Here is a 21,893-nt window from a genome sequence, read left to right on the forward strand (position 1 = left end):
TTTTTTTTTTTTATTTAATGGGTGAGGCCGGTTAGGAAGCGACATTTTAGAACTGTAATAATGTAAGTGATGAGAAGAAGTCCTTTGGGTGGTAACAGGAAATCTGTTTTACTTCATTGATAATTATTTTCCTCCGAAAGTGATTTATTCCTTACTGAATCTGTCACTGAGCTCCTCTGCTTCTGTGGTATTCCAAGTGTCTTTTAGTAAAAATGTGCAACAGCAGTTTATTTTCAATTCAGGTCCTAGTTACTGTTTTATATCTTTAGGGTGCAGTCTGTGTAAACTAAGCCATCTATACATAACATTCCAATGAATTTGTGGTTTTTGTACAGTATAACATTTTTTGGGGTCTTCACTCAGATATATTTGGCAAACCGGACTTTAGAATTAATTGGGATTCTCGATAACGGACTCGGACTCGAGTCCAATTATGAATTAAGTCGGACTTGTCACACACTCGGGTAAATTTTACATTTGAACTTGACACGGACTCGGACATTTTGGACTCGGAAATGTTTCCGATTACAGTCGAGTCCGCGTCACGTGTAACATGCAAAGTAAGAAATAAATAACAGCATAAAATTAAGATAATAAATTACTGAACATCTCCTTGCCTGAGCAGGCCCAGCCGACATTTCAACGTTGCATCACCGTTGAAATTGGTTTCGCTTTTGTAAATTGAATCAGCGTTGATATCCTGATGATGTTTCAACGTCATACGTTTCAACATTAAGTAAACTATCTAAATTGAATTTCCTATAGGCTTCACTCACTGTGTACACGATTGTGCATTTTTAATTCTATTATAACCTATTTTTGTTATAATCTAGCTCGCATTTAGAACAACATGACCTACATTTCCCCACACAGCTGTTCATATGCACCTTGTCGCAATACGATCCCTATATCAGACAAAATAAACACCTGAAAGTAAGTCAGTGGTAAATGAATTGGATGTTATTAAATAAGATCGCACTGGAACAAGAGATGATGGCACCAAGAAAAAAATTAAACAGTCATTCAACTAAGAGAAAACAACAAAATAACAACAGGTGCAACTCCTATCTTTATTTCAAATACAAGCTCTTTAAACAAGAGCTGTGTGGCACAGATCGTTAGGGCAAAGTCTTCTTATCCAAGTCTTCTTTAAATATTTGGACATTATTGTCTCCATTATCTTCGTGTGTGTTGTTCCATAGCTGCTCATAACGTCATCTAAAGGAAAACAAAGACACAAATAAGACTGTTTAAAAAAATGCTGCAAATTTCACACCATCTATAAAGAAATGTGTGTATTTTTGCAAACCCTTTTCCAAAGCTGTATCAAAATTGATTACATTGCATGAGTTTTGTCAGTAAAGTGCATCAACTCTTTGTTGACGCTAGTTAACCATGCTCCATTTAAGTATGTCATAGGCTATTCAAAATAACTTCACATTGCACATAACTTCACAGATTATTAATTAAATAGGCTAAATTAGTGTGTAATAGGCAAAATCGTTGCCATTTTCAAAAAAAAAGAAAAAAGATTCCCCCTACCTCTGACATTACACTACATTTTTCAATAATTTTAAAAGGATACTGATGCACCTATATATCTATATACACCAACCTATATATCTATAAACACAAAAACACACTGCTGACAAAAAAAAAAAAGTTTGTGCGAGCAGAGAGGGTTAAAAACGAGCGCGTGAAATAAGGTTGTTGTCATTCATAGACAGATTAAAAGCAGTAATAAAGCATGAAGCTTGTTGTTATGCCATGCTGCTAAATGTAACTGTACCCTTACTCTCTCTCTCAGCTTATATAACTGTGGGGGAGATGCATCAAATCACTGAATTGTGAACTCCAACTGGACAACACAATATAGTGTATAGATACAATAACAAAACAGCTTTATTTATATTTTACACACTTGTAATAATGTAAGCTGCAGGGACACTACAGATCGATGGTTAATTTCCTGAATTTATAAACAGTGAGTCTGTTCAGCAGCACAGAATCTGACCAGAGATTAAATTAAATGTACATGTTTTCTGCAGCACCACTACTACAAACTCCTGGAATTAAAATCATCTGTAGGGCAGCAGATCACTTGTTTTGAAGAAGGATTCATGAAACTATTAAATCTATTAGTTGAAGTGTGTTTATGCAAATTCATACTGTTATAAAAATCAGTCTCTTACTCACCCAAAGCTCATTTCACACAACTGAATCAAAAAGCTTGATTATGGGGCTGAGGGTCACTCAGTACTGCATCTTTGTTATAATGTTAATACATGGCACCTGACACTTCTATATATGTCTTCAATGAGAATCTGTTGTTTATCTTTGATTGTTATGTTTTATCTTCTAGGTGTGAGCAGTGATGAGATCAGAGTGGACCAGTCTTCTGCTGTGGTAAAGAGACCTGGAGAACATGTGAAGATCTCTTGTAAGATAAATGGCTTTGATATGACTGAGTATCTCATGCACTGGATACGACAGAAACCAGGGAAAGCTCTAGAATGGATTGGATATGTGAACTCGGGTACAACTGATGAACTCACATATGCAAACTCCATGAAAGGCCAATGTCTCTTCTCTGAAGACATCCCTACAAGCACACAGTTCTTAGAAGCCAAGACTCTGAGGACAGAGGACACTGCAGTTTATTACTGCACACAAAGCCACAGTGACTGGAGCGGGGGAAGCAGCTATGCTAAAATCACACACATATTTTAACTGAACTAACTGAATCTGCTTCAATTGTAATTCATAGACAGGATAATACTATCTGTATCTGTTTCCTGCTCCAAATACCCATATGTGTATCTTGGGGTGGGAGCCTACAGGTAGAAATAGCAGAACTGTAAACATGATGTGTGAATTGTGGCTCTGACGGTTCCTCAACAACACACTAATAGGCATCCCAGTCCCATTACACACCTCTAGTCTCAACCAGATTTCCTGCAAGATTAAAAAAAACTGAACCTCCTATTTGAATTAGTATCTGTTCAGATCACATTATCTGTTCATTTCCAATAACTTATTCATATCCCTACATCCCTACAGCTCACACAAAATGTCGCCATATCAACAATGCTTGCTCATTTTTTTTTTGTTTGTTTTAATCCATTGATGTGTAGAGTCCATTATATTAGTCCCTGTGTAAATTGTATAGAAACTAAAACATATTAGAGCAAGCATCTCTCTGTAAACATTGCAGCTGGAACTACTGTCAGATCGGCTGTTATAGAAATGTAATTAACACCTTCAGACCACAGCACCTACTACTTCAGGGAAAAAGTTTTATATTGGATGATTGCTCAGCTATTTAGGATTTTTGCAAAATAAAAATGTTATGTTTAATCAGTTGATCACAGAGATACGTTAGTGTTTTGCATATTTCAGACTAATTTTAAGATGAATTCACTGAGATTTCAAAAGTTTAGGATATCAACTAATAAATTTGTAAACCTGAGTCTTCAAGTTCATGTAGCAGTTGATGACACATTTTATGCAAATCCTCCACTCATGTCTTTTAAATTAGGGAAAAGTGTGTGTGTGTGTGTGTGTGTGTGTGTGTGTGTGTGTGTGTGTGTGTGTGTGTGTGTGGGTGTGAGAGAGAGAGAGAGAGTGTGTGTGGTGAGGAAGAAGGAGAGCAGCTGAGAAGTTTAATTCACTTCAGTTTTATACCAAACAAAGATGCTCTCAGCAGTGCTTCTGCTGCTAACAGCCACATTCTGTAAGTCTCCATGTTGACTGAATGAGTTTAGATTTAATACCTGGTTGTGAAAATACATTCAAAAGCTTTTGAGCAGGTTGTTGAATCTGAGCTGTGTAAAGTTGGTATCAGTGATAGAAGCTCCACACACTCAAATCTGTACAAAACACACATCTGCAAGAAGAGAAACAAAGTGCAATTTTTTTTTCACCTCTAGTGGGCAGTAGCTCACTTCTACTGAGGTAAAACTCATGAAACTTGCTTTTAAAGGAAACATTATCTGGAATGAGAAAAGACACAAGTATTAGTCCCTCTAGGATTTAGCAATATTGTGATCTCAGAAAATAGTGCAAAATCAAGCAAACTCTGCAATATTTTGAGGAACTTACAAATGTTCAAAATTACTTTAGATTTTCCACAGATATGAGCCAAGATGTATCACATTCAGCCAAAGCCCTCTTCGATTCACATGCGTCGAACATGCATACAGACAAATGGTCTCATTTACCAACAAACATCACAACTTTTTAGACATGTTGGAACTACAACGTGAATTTAATACACAATAATGTACCACAACTTGGTTAACTTTCACTCACACAATGAGCACAGTCATATTCTCACTGGTTCCGTAGCTTTCTGTCTATGGATATGCAGTTTAATTGAATTGTTTAGTAGTTTCAACTGATTCCAAATTCAGTCTTATAGAGCCAATCATGGATCACGGTGTTAATGAAGCACCTGGGCAGAATAAAATGTAATCTGACCATACTTTTGCATCACCAATATCAAATGTCCTACATTTTTCCTTCCACATGCAATGCATATTGCTTGAGTTGATCCTGTTTTACCTGAATATCAGAATATTTATTGTAGTCTATAACTCCTCTAGGGGCTGGACATGCAAATGACACTTTCCCTTTATAAGCACAGTCTCCAGTTGCATTATTTGCACTTAGTTTAGACTTTTTTCAGGAACAGCCATGCAACAACAAATCATTAACTCTTTTATTTTGACATTAATGACTATAACCAGTGAGTAAAAGCATGTTTTTGAATGCATCAATAATATAAATTGTGTAATTCTGTAAGACTATGAAATGATTAAATGTATTTGACAGGTCACTAACCAAGTCTGAGCCAGTCATTAAACCTGGAGGATCTCATCAACTCACCTGTACCTACTCTGACCCCTAAACTTGATCTCCGTGACATGTTGTCAGTAGTGACTGAGAAGGTGGATGTGAAAGCTGATCTACAATCTGAACATAACCCAGCAAATCCTCTCTGTATCAGTTAAAGCCTCTAAAGTGCAGACTAAACCAGAATTAAAATGATTTGACTGCATGGGGCATTTTCTATTGCACAGTTTGATTATAATGTTAAATATAGAGCCCAGTTTTAATGCCAGCAATAAAAATGTTTTTGCCACATTCTGTTCTGAAAACACTGCAATATTTCACTATGTGAGATTGGAAAATATGGAACTTGATTATTTTCCTATAACTGCATGCCCCCAAGTATTTTATTCCTTACTGAATCTGTCACTGAGCTCCTCTGCTTCTGTTGTATTTTAGGTAAAGGTCTGTATAAACTAAACCACCTCTAACTGCTCATTAAAACACATTCACCTTCTCTGTCCTCACAGACTGCAATGATTCACCATCATCTCACTCACATTAAACAACTGAAAGACAATTGCTATTTAACATTGTTATATTATTATATTTCATTGCACAACTATGCAAAGGTAATAATAAATAACTCTAAATTATATCATCAGTTGCATAAATTATATCATCATTCACAAAGATTTAACAACAGTGATGATTTGTGACCTGCATTACTTCTGCAACTACATTTCACTTTTTATTGGACAAACTGGATTAGACACAAAGAAAACAAATGTGAGCTTCTGAAAGGACTGGACACGTTTCTGCTGTTCAGTGATTATGAGTGATCAGAAAACTTCATGTTCTTCTGTGTGTTACAGTGATACACAGTAATGTACTAAAAGGACATGACATCTAATGAGTAAAGAGCAGTTATGGACTTGACAGCATGAAATACAGCTGGAGTCTACTTGGCTTTTCCTCTGTGAATCATTTTTATGTCTCTAGTGGGCGTGCCATGTAAATTATATCCTGTCTTTGAACCATTTATGTGATATACGTTCAGCTCAACAACATACCAGCAGTTTCTGTTCATTTACAGCAATAGTAATCATTTAAATTAATTGAGATGGGACTAGGCAGAGTTTTGAGTTACTTTGCTCTAGCAATGTTCATTCAATGTTAGTAGCCTATTATTATTTATTTCATACAGAAAAACATTTTAACAATTTTCCATAGATTCTTTTTTTACTTTGACACTTATCTTTGTGCTTTCTTGTATTTCAGATTCTTGCAGTCAGACACTAATCGAGTCTGATTCCGTGATCATCAAACCTGATCAGTCTCATAAACTGACCTGCACAGCTTCTGGATTCGACTTTAGTAGCTACTGGATGGCTTGGATCAGACAGGCGCCTGGAAAAGGACTGGAATTTGTTGCAACTGTCTACAGCAGTAGCAAGTATTACTCCAGTGCAGTTAATGGCCGCTTCACCATCTCCAGAGACGACAGTAAGATGCAAGTGTATCTGCAGATGAACAGCGTGAGGACAGAAGACACTGCAGTGTATTACTGTGCCCGTGACCCACAGTGATACTTCTCCCTAGACATCAGTACAAAAAACACATGCTAGCTATAGTCACATGACAAGCTCACATTTTCGTATTCATAAGTGTATTCTTGGAGGTAAAAGAACCAAAATGTTTTGAGTTTTACTGCATGTGGCTTGTTGTGAATGTTGTCTGGACTTTTATGCTAGTGAAAGATTACTTAAGTCAGTTCTGAATATATGAAATACAGTATATATAAATACAACACTGTAATACACATTACTTTGAAAAAGCTTAATATTGAATTATTTGACTTTCTTCTATGTTTCCAAGAGCCTGTGTAATGAGCTCCAGCCAATATAAGAGTTCCTACATGCTGTTTTAAACACAGAAATATTTCACGATGTGATAGTAAGAACTATGGAAGCAGTTGTTCACAGAGATAGGGAAAAAAGCTCAAGGCAATAACTCACTTCTGGGCCTATAAAATAAAATAAAACTTATCTAGATGCAATGTGTATAGGCTGATAATGACGAAGGACTGGTTCTTATTAATATGCTTTAGGGCAGCATGGTGGTACAGAGGGTAACATTGCCACCTCACAGCTTCAGGGGCCTCGGTTTGATCCTGAGGTCGCCTTACTGTCTGTGTGGAGTTTCATCTCCTCTCTATGTTCATGCGGGTTTCCTCTGGGATCTCCAGTTTCCTCCCACTGTCTAAAAACAGGCTGGTAAATGGATGACAAGAATGAGTATGTGAATGTGTGTGCATGATAGAACAGTGCCCCATTCAGGATGTCTTCCTGCCTCACACCCAGTGTGAAGGATTAGTCTCCAGATCCAATGCAACCCTGACCAGATTAAAGCACTTACTGTAAATGTGAAAGGACTATTTCACTCAAATATGCTCCCCTAGTTACAAATGTTTGATATTGACGGAAGACTTTGCCCATATGATGGTCATTTCCAGCACTAAATTTAAATTAATTGTTCTGTCTTTAGTCAATACAAACCAAGGTAAGCACCAAAGAACATTTCCATTGTGAATATTAAAACTTGTAGGAGACAGAAATTAGCCCTGCTCTTAGTTCAATGATGTTCCTTCCATTTTTGCTGATGCTGGCAGCTTCATCCAGCGACTTTCACTTTAATAATGAACTCAGAGCTTCTACTGTAGCAAATTATTACACTTATGACCTACTGCACATACATTTGTGACTGAAATTGTGACATCTCTTTTTTTCAGATGTGGGATGTGCAGTGGAACTCACTCAGGTCACCTCAGTGATGTTAAAGCCAGGTTATTCTTTAACCCTCAGCTGTAAAGTATCTGGCTACTCTGTTACTGATAACAGCTACGCCACAGCTTGGATTCGACAACCTGCAGGAAAAACTCTGGAGTGGATAAACCACATTTGGAGTAGTGGAGATACTTATCATAAAGATTCTCTAAAGTTCAGTATTTTGGCTCCAGCAGCACGGTGACTCTGAGAGGACTGTAACAATACCTGTTGGAGACAAGCATGGACGGGCAGGTTAGCATGCATAGAATCGACGGAATAGTAAACAAGGAAGACAGACGAAAGTCAGGCGATCAAGCGGACAATCCAAACAGGGCAGGGCAGGGAATCGTAAATGAGGAACAGGCATTTATATCCGAAAACCAGGAAAATCCAGAATATAGACAAAGGCTTGGTAAAACGACTGAGTTACGATAACTGAATATTTACTTCACGAAATGCTGTCGTTAACGAGGCCTTAAATAACTTAGGGTGAAACACAGGTGTTCGCGCTCAGTACTCCGGCGAACTCGAGCGCGGGCATGGCTGGGAAGTGTAGTTCTCGTCCGCCATGTTTGTAGGCAGCACTGCATTCTGAGAACTACCGCTGCGAGTTCGCCGCGACGAGGACAGAATCTGCAGACAGAAGACACTGCTGTGTATTACTTCGCCCGCTACACACACTGATGCTTCTACTTGGGTGTCAATAGAAAAACATATGCATGCTGTAGTCATACACTGAACTCATATTTTCATCATCAGTGTATTAGATCTAAGGAACATCGAGACTAATGCTGAACTCTATAACTTTCCTCTATGCTTAGAAGAACATCTGGAATAAGTAACATTTCCTGAAATCTCACCTCTGTAAAATAAGGAGACTGATGGGTGTTTCTGAATTATAGCAAGTTTCACCATATCAGCAATTACACACTTTAAAAAAAAAGTCTGTTTATGTAGAACATCCACCATACAAGTTGTGTGTAAATTGGAATGATAAAGTATTACAATAAGCTAATTAATATAAACCTGTGATTTGCCTTTCAATAATTGTCAGACTCAGACTCATAATCAGATTCGAGATTTCAACAGCACTGAGGTATAAGTGTATTTAATATCTTTAAATTATTTTTAGGAAGCTTCTTTATTTTGGCTTTAAATGACATTAGAAAAGCACACTACACAGAGAGTGAAGAACAAACTCCATCATAAAGACAGGGTTATAAATGACTTCATTTCCCTCTGATACTGTATCTGAGTGCTTTCTCTCTTTTAAACCGTGGTGATACAAATACTCCAATGTGTAATTCATACTTTCCTCATTTGTATTGCAGCTTCATGTGAAAAGTTTTTATTGACAGCAAGAACATTTGACTCTTTTTCTTTAATATTCCTCATTCTGGTTCTGGATCTGTTGAAAACAGGACTTTTCTGCCTCTGTGCAGAGTGCACTGTGCAGAGTGCAGTCTGTGCAAACTCAACCATCTCAGTCTGTTGCTATCTGCACATCTCTCTCTCTATCTTTATATTCGGCTATGACTGCATCCAGCATCATGACACTCAGATTAAACAGAATTACATGTTGCATATTAGCAACCTCTCTTGTGTTGATCAATAAATCATTTTGTTATAGAGAACCTGATTTCATGGAAAATTAATGAAGCTCTGAGAGAGCAAGATCAATTGTTAAATTTTATACGATTTCATTCATATACATTTTTATTTAAATGGTTTAAGGGGTCATTGGATAATTAAGGTTGTAAAAATGGTTCTACTTGGAAACCTTTCTGATAGTGAAACATTCTGCTGTAGGGTTCTACACAGAACCTTATAATCATCCACTCATCTATACACTGAGCAATCTGAGATTGTGGATTTAATACATCAATAGTGGTCATGGACACTCCCTATTCAAATAGAGGCAGGTATAAACAGCATGTTCTTGGCTGTTCTAGTTTCCACTGAGCTCTGTGATAGATAACACTCCCATACACTTGGGTGAAGCAGAACTCAGAGAAGGATGATGTTAGGACATTGTATTTTATTTCTTCTCATTTCATGTAAGTTTGATACTTTTTCAGGTGATGATTACTAGGAAAATTAACCATTCTGTATTGATTAACATTATAACATAACATTACCTAGTTGGTACTCTTCTCTTCCAGATTCTTATGGACAGTCCCTGACCTCCTCTGCTTCTGTGGTGAAGAGACCTGGAGAGTCAGTCACTCTGTGCTGTACTGTCTCCGGATTCTCAACAGGCAGCAACTACATGAGCTGGATCTGTCAGAAACCAGGAAGAGGACTGGAATGGATCGGATACATTGATGGTGGCACTAGCACTGGCTTTGCTCAGCCTCTGCAGGGCCAGTTCTCCATCACTAAAGACACCAATAAAAACATGCTGTACCTAGAAGTGAAGAGTCTGAAAGCTGAAGACACGGCTGTTTATTACTGTGCGTGAGAGTCACACTGACACAACAGACTCCAGAGCTGTACAAAAACTTACACAAGCACATCCTCATGAGCTGTAAATATTTCATCAGATGGAAACTAAAAAGAAGACACAGCTGTGTATTACTGCGCAAGATTCTCAGTGACACAGAATAGTGGATTCCCCTCACAAAAACTTTGAGACATGTTAGAGACATCCTGTCAATGTAACTAATAAACCATCCCAGTCACACTTTTAGTTTCTTCCACTGGAATGAAGATTCAGCTTCAGCTTGTGTCATTTCAAGCACACAAAAAGTAATATCCATCAAATAATTGCATAAAAATTATGGTTAGTGGTCATTTTGAATGTTTATTATTTCATTCATTTTACAGAATATTTAATGAAAAGTTAAAATAAATATTTATTTGGTAATAAAACAGCATGTCTCCAGTTTGTTGTGTTTAATACACAATCTGTTCTCACAGGTTGAGTTCCAATACTTTCGGAACACAGTAGGAGGCAACAGAGCTCAACAAATAAAGTGGGGGGAAAAAGCCCCTGCAGGTTGAAATTCCAGTTTTGTCAGCATAGTGTGTGAATTGTGGCTCTGGCAGTTCTTCAACAAATAAACTAACAGGCTTCCCAGTCCCAATAAACACCTCTAGTCTCAAAAAGATTCCCTGCAAAATTTAATAATAATAATAATAATAATAATAATAATAATAATAATAATAATAATAATCCTATTTGTATTAGTGTCTGTTCAGAACACATTATCAGTTCATTCAACAATACTACAAGTTCTGTTTATTTTTATTTTTAAAGCCATTAAATAATTGTGTAAATTGTATATGAACTAAAACACATTAGAACGAGCGTCTCTCTGTAAACCTTGCAGCTGGAACTACTGTCAGACTGCTGTTATATGAATGTATCACCTTCTGACCACAGCACACCTACTATTTTATTAAGAGGTTCATTTTGGATGAGTGTGCAGCTATTTATTTGTTTGTTTGTTTGTTTTTTATGCATAGTGTTCATAGCATTTTCACAAAATAGTGTAGTTGATGATGCATTTTATACAGACCCTTCACTCATGTCTCTTACATTAGGGACGTGTATGTGTGTGTGCGTGTGTGTGTGTGTGTGTGTGTGTGTGTGTGTGTGTGTGTGTGTGTGGTGAGGAGGAGGAGAGCAGCTGAGCAGCTTAAATCACTTCAGTTTTATACCATATACAGTTAATCCATCATTAATAATATGTTAATCCATTCCTAAGCTTTTCTGCAGGTTGTTGAATCTGAGCTGTGTAAAGTGGATGTTGGTGTCAGTGATAGAAGCTCCACACACTCAGCTCAGTACAAAACACACATCTGCAGGAAGAGAAACAAAGTGTAAATGTTTTCGCACCTTTAGAGGGCAGTAGCTCACTTCTACTGAGGAAAAAAGGTCAAAAGCTTCATCTAATTAACAGCAGCAATAACACACCCAACATATCAGTTCAGACAGCTTATGTAAATATAAAAGACAACATGTAAATGTTGAATGAAAAAGCATTCAGTTGCTGCATGAAGTAAAATATTACTTCTTAATATTTAGAATTATATTAGAGTATTAGAATATTCTGAGTTTATATTTTCATTATATACTGTACAGTATTGTGCAAGAGTCTGAGGCACCCTATTTTTTTTTAGTAAAATCTGTTTTATAGATTTTTGTTTCATGACTTCTACATTATCGAGTCAAGAACATTTTATATTTCCAAACATTAGTTTTCCAGCACAAAATTGTTACAGAAAAATGTTTGTATGTCATTAAAGAAAGCAGCATATTATGTAAGAGACCCTTTTCAGACAAAAAACACAATGAAGGCTGCTGGGTTTTGCTGCAAAAATAGGACGCAAGTGCAAGAGTCAATGTCTCCAGAAGAAATGCGACTGGTTCTGTAAGATGCACAATAAAACTTACAGCTCATTTGTTTATAAAATTGCAGAAAGTGTACCTTAGACTACATTTTTTTTAAAGCAAAGGGTCGCCAAACTAAATATTGACTTTGTTTCCTTTATTACTGTTTATTACTGAATCCATCCACTTTCAATACCACTTATACTACAGGGTCACTGGGAACCTGGAGCCTATCCCAGGGAACATGGGACACAAGGCGGGGTACTGGGTGCCAATCCAACGCAGGGCACATGAAACCGGAGTACCCAGAGGAAACCCGCGCTGCACGGGGAGAACATGCAAACTTCACACATGCAGAGCTATGGCAGGAATTTAACCCCCAACCCTGGAGGTGTGAGGCGAATATGCTAACCACTAAGCCACCGTGCATCCATTTCTTAGTGTACTTTATAATATTTTTTTTAAATGTAGAACCATTTAATTTCTTTATTTTTGCATATTTTTGCAGACTTCTGCACAGTTCTATAAAATATGTTCATTACTAATTAACAACCATCTCTAAACTGATGGAAATGAATAAATCATAAGAACTTTGAAGGTTACTTGCATGTACAACAATTATTAAAAACAACCACTAAGCTGAACTGGCAAACTGTAAAATGTGACATCGCTCTCATCCTTGACACATGCAAAATCAACCAGTGGAGGTTCATATTATAGACCTGACTCTATTGGTTAAAAGGAAGTCTATGAAAATCCATTCTGTTATTATTTGCTCTAAATAAAAATCATCTTGTTGTTCAGCTAAAGCTCATATCATCAAACTGAATTACAGAACCTCCATCACATAGTTTGATTATGGGGTTAAGCATCATTCTGCAGTGCATTTTTATACTCATGTTAACACGACGTATCTGAGACTTCTTTAAATGTTTATCACTGAGTGCATGATTTAATGCATTAACGATTATTTTTGATTGTTTTATCTGGCAGGTTTTTGCAGTGCTGAGATCAGACTGGACCAGTCTCCTGCTGTGGTAAAGAGACCTGAAGAAACTGTGAAGATCTCGTGTAAAATAAATGGATTTGATATGACTGAGCACTACATACACTGGATCCAACAGAAACCAGGGAAGTCCTGGAATGGGTTGGTAGGATGGATGCTGGTAATAATAATGCAGAATATGCAGAGTCTTTGAAGAACCAGTTCACCTTGACAGAAGACGTCCCAGCAAGCACACAGTACTTAGAGGCCAAGAGTCTGAGGACAGAGGACACTGCGGTTTATTACTGCTCCCGAGAAGCCACAGTGACTGGAGCTGAGGAAACAGCTGTACTCAAACTACGCACATATTGTTCACACAGCATTTTATTGAACAAGTCATTACTGTTATCATTTAAGTAAATTATACATATATAATTGCCCTCTTACTGTGGTAAATAAACTGCTCAATTTCACTTTGTTTACAATTGTTTATATTACAAACCAGAAACGAATGAATATGTAATATACATATGTAATGTTATTGTAATGTTTAGTTATTATGGAGTCTTACAGCAGTATTCAGATTCTCTAAACGGCAGATGTTTTTAACCTAACAATAGTTTGTAATTTCTGAATACACATAATGTCTGTATACTGTAAATTTGGCTTTAACAGCATTAATGTGTTTATTTTCCTGTTCTCTAAAGGTTTGTGTTCAGGAGCCCACAAGAGAACAAATGTCTGTGCTCTCATTAACAGATAACCAACTCTACTGGAGTGAGATGTGTAAGGATATATTTACTGTAACTAAAAATATAATCATTTAAATTCATGAGACATCTAATTATTCATTCAGTCATTCATTCATCTTAAGTAAAAACTTTTTCCTGGTCAGAGTGGTGGATCGAGAGTTGATCCAGGAACACTGAGTGTACACCTGGATGTAAAGAAGCCAAATCACCAGCCTCACTCCTGATTTGATTTCTTGAAGCAGAATATTTTAGGATTTTGAGAAACAGAAGTAGGAGATGAGAATAGTTTCAGTATCGAACTGCTTAAGGATATTAGAATTTTGCCATCTGGTCACTAGATTTATAGTTATTTTTTTGTAATTTTAAACACCTGCTTTAGAACCTTATCAATCTGCTACTTCGCACTGTATTCATCGGTTAAAGCCTTTAGAGTGCAGACTAAACCAGAATGAAAATGAGTTGACTGCATGGGGAATTTTCTATTACACAGTTTGATTATATTGTTAAATATAGAGCCCAGTTTTAATGCCAGTAATAAACACATTTTAGCTACATGCTGTTCTGAAAACACTGTAATATTTCACTCTGTGAGAGTGGCAATTATGGAAGCAGTTATTCACAGCAGTTACTGTATGTTAACAGTTTCTCTTCTACAACTATCAAATAAAACCATACCATGGCCCTGTGTGTGTGGAGTTTGTATGTTCTGCCCGTGCCCGTGGTTTCCTCCGGGTACTCCGGTTTCGTCCCCCAGTCCATAGACATGCATGGTAGGCTGATTGGCATGTCCAAAGTGTCCGTGGTGTGTGAATGCGAGTGTGCCCTGTGATGGATTGGCACCCTGTCCTGGGTGTACCCCACCTTGTGCCCGATGCTCCCTGGGATAGGCTCCAGGTTTCCCCGTGACCCTGAACAGGATAAGTGGTATAGAAGATGGACGGATGGCTGGATTTACATTTACATCATTATAAATACATTAACCAGGAAATTTATACACATGGTAATAATTGCTGTCTTATTGTAATTCTCTAGAGTACAGCCTATACAGCACTATACAGAGCTAATAATGACACAAAGGATTGTTTTTCTAATTAATTTTATTATTATTATTTTGCGTGTGTTATGGAAATTATCCAGTTTAATTTTCACTACAAACATAATAAAAAGAAATTTTTACATTATTTATTCATTTCTGCATTTATTTGAATATAAAATACTTACATTAATTACCACAAAACATTCATATTATTAGTAATAATAGTAGAAACTTCAATTACTTATCACAATAAACTGAAGTTAAATAGAGACAAAATGGGATGTGACTGTGATTAACAGCTTCAGAGCTGCACTCAACACTGCTTCTCTGTAATATTTATGCAAATCTCCCCCTCCTCTTGTAATATTAGCACCGTGCTTATATAGAGAGGAAGCGGTTCTCATTAGTCCTCCTTCAACACAAACATGTTTGCTTCAGCTCCACGACTGCTGCTGGCTCTCACCCCCTGTGAGAGTTTGGATTTAAGCTTCATTACTTCATCTGATCCTTTCAGTTCAACATGTGAACCTTTTTTTTCCCTCTCTTTTCACAGATGTGTTCTGTGCTACTGAACTCATCCAACTAGACTCAGTGGTTATAAAGCCAGGAGAGACTTTAACCATCACCTGTAGAGTGTCTGGAGCTTCTATCACTGATAGCAGCAGCCACTATGGAACAGCTTGGATTCGAAAACCTGCAGGAAAATCTCTGGAATTGATCGACAGCATTTATTATGATGGGGATATTTATAAATGAAAAAGTAAGAAAGATTCACTTAAAGACAAGTTTGTCATCTCTCGAGACAAGTCCAGTAACACGTGACCTTACAGGGACAGGACACAGACAATACGCAGACTGAAGACACAGCTGTGTATTACTGTATTATACGACAAGCTGCAGTGTTACACAAAAACATCATCTTCATCACAACATTATAAACACTTCAGCCTAGACACTAAGATAATCATTTAACAAAAACTAATACAAATGTTTACTCAGCGCATAATTATTGAGATATTATTTAATTATTTAATTGAGCAATCATTTAAATTAATTGAGATGGGAATATGCGGAGTTTTGAGTTACTTTGCTCAAAGCAATGTTCGTTCAATCTTAGTAGCCTATTATTATTTATTTCATACAGAAAAACGTTTTAACATTTTTCCATAGATTCTTTTTTTACTTTGACACTTGCAGTATCTCACAAAAGTGAGTACACCCCTCACATTTTTGTAAATATTTGATTATATCTTTTCAGGTGACAACACTGAAGAAATGACACATTGCTACAATGTAAAGTAGTGAGTGTACAGCTTGTGTAACAGTGTAAATTTGTTGTCCCCTCAAAATAACTCAACACACAGCCATTAATGTCTAAACCGCTAGCAACAAACGTTTGTACACCCCTAAGTGAAATTGTCCACATTGGGCCCAATTAGCCATTTCCCCGCCCCGGTTTCTTAATGACTAATTCCTGATGTTGATTTCAATGCACAACACATAATAGAGGTATTAGAGAAATTAAGCACATCTACACATGCTACTGTAGGAAAATGATTAACATTAAGATGGTAACAACGAGCTGCTTCAAGTGAGGATGCGTCACATCAACCTGCCCTTGATTATTTTCCTATAACAGTATGCCCCCAAGTGTTTTATTCCTTACTGAATCTGTCACTGAGCTCCTCTGCATCTATTGTATTTTAGGTAAAGGTCTGTGTAAACTAAACCATCTCTAACTGCTCATTAATACACATTCAGCTTCTCTCTCCTCACAGACTGCAATGATTCACCATCATCTCACTCACATTAAACAACTGACAGATAATTGCTCTTTGTTGCTAACATTATCATAGTATTATTATATATTTCATTACACTACTCTGCCAAGGTAATAATAAATAACTCTAAATGTTATACACTATACCATCTTCACAAAGATTTAACAACAGTGATGATTTGTGACCTGCATTATTTCTGGAACTAAATTCAGTTTGTATTGGATAACCTGTATTAGACACACAGCTGAAAAATGACAGTTTCTGAAAGGACTTTACATGTTTGTGTTGTTCAGTGATCAGAAAACTTAATGTCCTTCTGGGTGTTACAGTGATACATAGTAATGTCCTAAAAAGTCATGATATCTAATGAGTAAAGAGCAGTTATGGATTTGAGAGCATGAAACACAGCTGGAGTTTACAGTAAGCTTTTTCTCTTCATGGCTATTCCTCTGTGAAATGTTTTTATGTCTCTAGTGGGCGTGCCATGCAAATGATATCCTGTGTTTGAAGAATTTATGCTGTTATATGTTCAGCTCAACAACACACCAGCAGTTTGTGTTCATTTACAGCAACAGTAATCATTTAAATTATTTGAGATGGGACCAGGCAGAGTTTTCAGTTGCTTTGCTCTAGCAATGTTCATGCAATGTTAGTAGCCTATTATTATTCATTTCATACAGAAAAACATTTTAACATTTTTCCATAGATTCTTTTTTTACTTTGACACTTTTTTTTACTTTGTGCTTTCTTGTTTTTCAGATTCCTGCAGTCAGACTCTTATCGAGTCTGATTCAGTGATCATCAAACCTGATCAGTCTCATAAACTGACCTGCACAGCTTCTGGATTGGACATTAGTAGCTCGTGGATGGCTTGGATCAGACAGGCGCCTGGAAAAGGGCTGGAATTTGTTGCAATTATTGAGAGTGATAGTGATAGGAAGTTTTACTCCAATGCAGTTAATGGCCGCTTCACCATCTCCAGAGACAACAGTAAGAAGCAGGTGTATCTGCAGATGAACAACGTGAGGACAGAAGACACTGCAGTGTATTACTGCGCCCGTGACCCACAGTGATACTTCTCCTTAGACATCAGTACAAAAACACATGCTTGCTATAGTCACATGACAAGATCACATTTTCATAACCAGTGTATTCATGGAGGTCAAAGAAACAAAACGTTTTGATTGTCTACTGTATGACTGACATGTTACCATTTACTGACTTTTACTGCATGTGGCTTGTTGTGAATGTTTTCTGGACATTTATACTGCTGTAAGATTACTTAAGTCAGTTCTTATATATAAAAGCACAACAGTGTAATACACATTAGTTAGAAAAAGCTCATTATTGAATTATTTGACTTTTCTTGGTGCTCCCCAGTGTCTGTGTAATGAGCTCCAGCCAGTATAAAAGTTCTCCCTGCATGCTGTTTTAAACACAGCAATATTTCACTGTGTGACAGAGTGAGAACTCTGGAAGCAGTTGTTCACAGAGTTACAGAGTAACAGAGGTTAATGCCATAACAGACTCACATGTCTGGGTTAATAAAATAAAATAAAAATACTCACAATGCATTATACTCAAATAAGCAAGTTTCTTAGAATTTTAATTAAACAATTTACTATGAGACAAGTGTGTGTTTATTTGGGCATCTATTTTCCATGTGGAATCAGGTTTAGATTAATTTACAGAACTAAATTTATCTTTCCACTATGCTTAGAAGAACATCTGGAAGAAGCAACTTTTCCTGAAATCTCACCTCTGTATAATAAGGACACTGATGTGTTTCTGAACTTTAGCAAGTTTCACCACATCAGCAATTACAAACCTTAAAAATTGTGTTCATGTGGAATGTCCACCATACAAGTTGTGTGTTCATTGTAATTAAAGGAATTATAAACTATTACAGTCAGCGAATTAATATAAACCTGTGATGTGCCTTTCAATAACTGTCAGACCTGCTATTATAGAAAATAATCAACACCTTCTGACTAAGAGAATTCAACAGTGTGATAAGTGTACTTAATATCTTTAAATTATTATTTTTTTTTTTTTTCAGAAGCTTCTTTATTTTGGCTATAAATGACATTAGAGAAGCACACATCACAGAGAGTGAAGAACAAACTATATCATAAAGACAGGGTAATAAATGACTTCATTTCCCTCAGATACTGTATCTGAGTGCTTTCTTTCTTTTAAACCGTGGTGATACAAATACTCCAATGTGGAATTCATACTTTCTGAATTTGTATTGCTGCTTATTATTATTATTATTATTATTATTATTATTATTATTATTATTATTATTATTATTATAACCCTGCTTAAACTTTTCATTTGAAATGTGAATTCGTTTAATGTTACAGTGTATTCACACAAACTTTTTTTTTTCTTTTCAGAGACATTCTTCTTCAAATGGATTAAGGGGTCATTGGACAGTTAAGGTTTCTCAGCTTGTAAAAATGGTTCTATTTGGAACCCTTTCTGATGGTGAAACATACTGTTGTAGGGATCTACATATACATATAATATTATAACATTATAATCATCCACTCATCTACAGTGAGGGAAAAAAAGTATTTGATCCCCTGCTGATTTTGTACGTTTGCCCACTGACAAAGAAATGATCAGTCTATAATTTTAATGGTAGATTTATTTGAACAGTGAGAGACAGAATAACAACAAAAAATCCAGAAAAACGCATGTCAAAAATGTTATAAATTGATTTGCAAATTGTTACAAGATACTCAATAAAACTTACAGCTCATTACCTTATAAAACTACAGAAAGTGTACTGCTGGCCCAAATTTAGCCTATTACCTGAAGACATTTAAAATTCTACATAGAAGCAAATACTCACATCTGTGAACCCAGTTGGAGATAGAAAAAAAGACACCAGCCGTGAGTGAGAAGAAGCAAGGGTCCAGATTTATTGGTTCCCTTCCACCACACGAGATCCACACCGATGAGAATTCTCAGAAGTGATCTGACACCTGGAGCTCAAGCTCCAGTATTTATACTGTGTTTACACAGTAGATAACCAATATACTTCAGAAAGACTATGATATCAATACCAATAGGGCTAAAAAAGAGCTCATCTACATTACCATTATGTTTTGAAAGAGGCTTATCAAATTTACCATTATGTTTTGAAAGAGGACTTTCCGGATACCATTAGGATCGAAAGTGGGAGAGAGACAAAACAATTTAGAGAGACCTTGGTCTCACTCTTATCTCGCGGGGGCAGCTTGACTCAGCTACCCTTATAAATGGCTCCTCATGGTTTTCTCTTAAAATTAAGGCCTTCCTTGCGCGACAAGAATCTTCACCATCTGAATTATGAGTAAGTTTCTTTTACATTTTTCTGTATTTCTAGTTCATAATTTACTTTCATATTTGCTCTATATCTCTATTTTATATATATAGTTATACTGCTTGCAAATGGTTTACTGTACTTCCTACTTCATAATATCATTATATTACCCTTCTAATATCCTACATATCCCACTACTCTTTATATTACCCTTATAATATCTTAATACTCCTTTTTATTATTCTTATAAAGTTATAATGTTATGTGTGTGTGTGTGAGAGAGCGAGAGAGACAGAGAGAGTGTGTGTATGTGTTATGTCTGCATGCCTGCCCTTGACTGTACGAGAGTGTGTGTGTTTGCACTCCTCAGCTCTTATACTTCTCTGTGACTAATAAACCATACTGTGTTACTCTTAAAAGATCTTAAAGTGTGAATCCAATTCGTCAATATCCGCCTAATACCGCTTCTGTGTGTCTAGGTGCCCGTCGTCATTTTTTCTTCTCTCCTTTACTGGAGGGGCTGGATTTGGATCTGAACACTCACTATCAGCTCGCGCATCTCACTGCTGACATCATGGTGCTACTTAACGTTCTTCGCAGCACCCCCTCTGGAAATGGAAATACGGGCCCCCCCCCAGATACAGAATCCACCCCGTGAATGTGTGTATTGACGCCTCTACACAGACAGACCCTCCCTCCAGCTTTCAGTCTGAGGATGATGTCACCTTCTCTGATCTGGGCTCTGACCATTCTTCCCTCTTCTCACCTGTTAGTCCGCCGTACTCTCAGTGGTCTCCTTATTTCACCTTTGCTGACTATCCCATGTCCCCAGGACACACCCCATTTTCTTCCCCCTACCACTCTCCTCAAGATTACGCACCCACCAGTCCTGTGAATTTTCAATAAAAATACATATTACTCATACTAGGTCTCCCTCATGTTTATTTTATGTCATTTTTATCCACAACAGTACCTTAGACTACAATTTTTTTAAAGGGTCGTCAAACTAAATATTAAGGTGGGGTACAGGGTCCCAGGCACTTCTGCACATGAAGAAGGCACTTCTGCACATGCTACTATAGGAAAATAATTAACTTTAAGGTGGTAACAGTGACACTGCTTCAAGTGAGGATGCGTCACATCAACCTGCCCTTGATTATTTTCCTATAACAGCATGCCCCCAAGTGTTTTATTCCTTACTGAATCTGTCACTGAGCTCCTCTGCTTCTGTTGTATTTTAGGTAAAGGTCTGTATAAACTAAACCACCTCTAAGTCCTCATTAAACACATTCAGCTTCTCTCTCCTCACAGACTGCAATGATTCACCACCATCTCACTCACATTAAACAACTGAAAGACAATTGCTCTTTGTTGCTAACATTATCATAGTATTACTATATATTTAATTACACTACTCTACAAAGGTAATAATACATAACTCTAAATGTTATACACTATACAATCATTCACAAAGATTTAACAACAGTGATGATTTGTGACCTGCATTATTTCTGGAACTACATTCAGTTTGTATTGGATAACCTGGATTAGACACACAGCTGAAAAATGACAGTTTCTGAAAGGACTGGACATGTTTGTGTTGTTCAGTGATCAGAAAACTTCATGTTCTTCTGGGTGTTACAGTGATACACAGTGATGTACTAAAATGAATCTAATGAGTAAACAGCAGTTATGGACTTGACAGCATGCAGCACAGCTGGAGTTTTACAGTAAGCTCTTTCTCTTCATCACTGTTTGTGAATATTTTTATGTCTCTAGTGGGAGTGCCATGCAAATGATATCCTGCCTTTGAACCATTTATGTGATTTATGTTCAGCTCAACAACACACCAGCAGTTTGTGCTCATTTACAGCAACAGTAATTGTTTTAATTATTTGAGATGGAACTAGGCAGAGTTTTGAGTTTCTTTGCTCTAGCAATGTTCATTCAATGTTAGTATTATCATTTATTTTATATTTTAAACAAAACAACTTCTTTCTGTCTTTTTTTTATACTTTAACACCAATCTTTG

At 36.7% G+C, this 21,893-nt stretch overlaps 1 long non-coding RNA gene and 2 gene segments (V, D, J or C); 2 read left to right on the forward strand and 1 right to left on the reverse strand.

Moving 5' to 3' along the window:
* Nucleotides 1-322: 322 nt before the first annotated feature.
* Nucleotides 323-6,260, reverse strand: LOC128629530 (uncharacterized). Its single transcript, XR_008393859.1, has 3 exons — nt 6,182-6,260; nt 3,774-3,886; nt 323-1,218 (listed from the first exon to the last, which is right to left on the reverse strand). It is a non-coding gene; the product is annotated as an uncharacterized LOC128629530 (long non-coding RNA).
* Nucleotides 5,910-6,420, forward strand: LOC108277960 (Ig heavy chain V region 914-like). The segment is given in 2 exon segments: nt 5,910-6,005; nt 6,112-6,420. Coding segments are annotated over 2 exon segments (360 nt in total).
* A 10,679-nt stretch (nt 6,421-17,099) lies between these two features.
* LOC108277894 (immunoglobulin heavy variable 3-7-like) lies at nt 17,100-17,796 on the forward strand. The segment is given in 2 exon segments: nt 17,100-17,196; nt 17,308-17,796. Coding segments are annotated over 2 exon segments (366 nt in total).
* Nucleotides 17,797-21,893: the final 4,097 nt, after the last annotated feature.

Source organism: Ictalurus punctatus, chromosome 2, assembly GCF_001660625.3.
Source record: "Ictalurus punctatus breed USDA103 chromosome 2, Coco_2.0, whole genome shotgun sequence".
In the NCBI taxonomy this organism is placed as follows: Eukaryota; Metazoa; Chordata; class Actinopteri; order Siluriformes; family Ictaluridae; genus Ictalurus; species Ictalurus punctatus.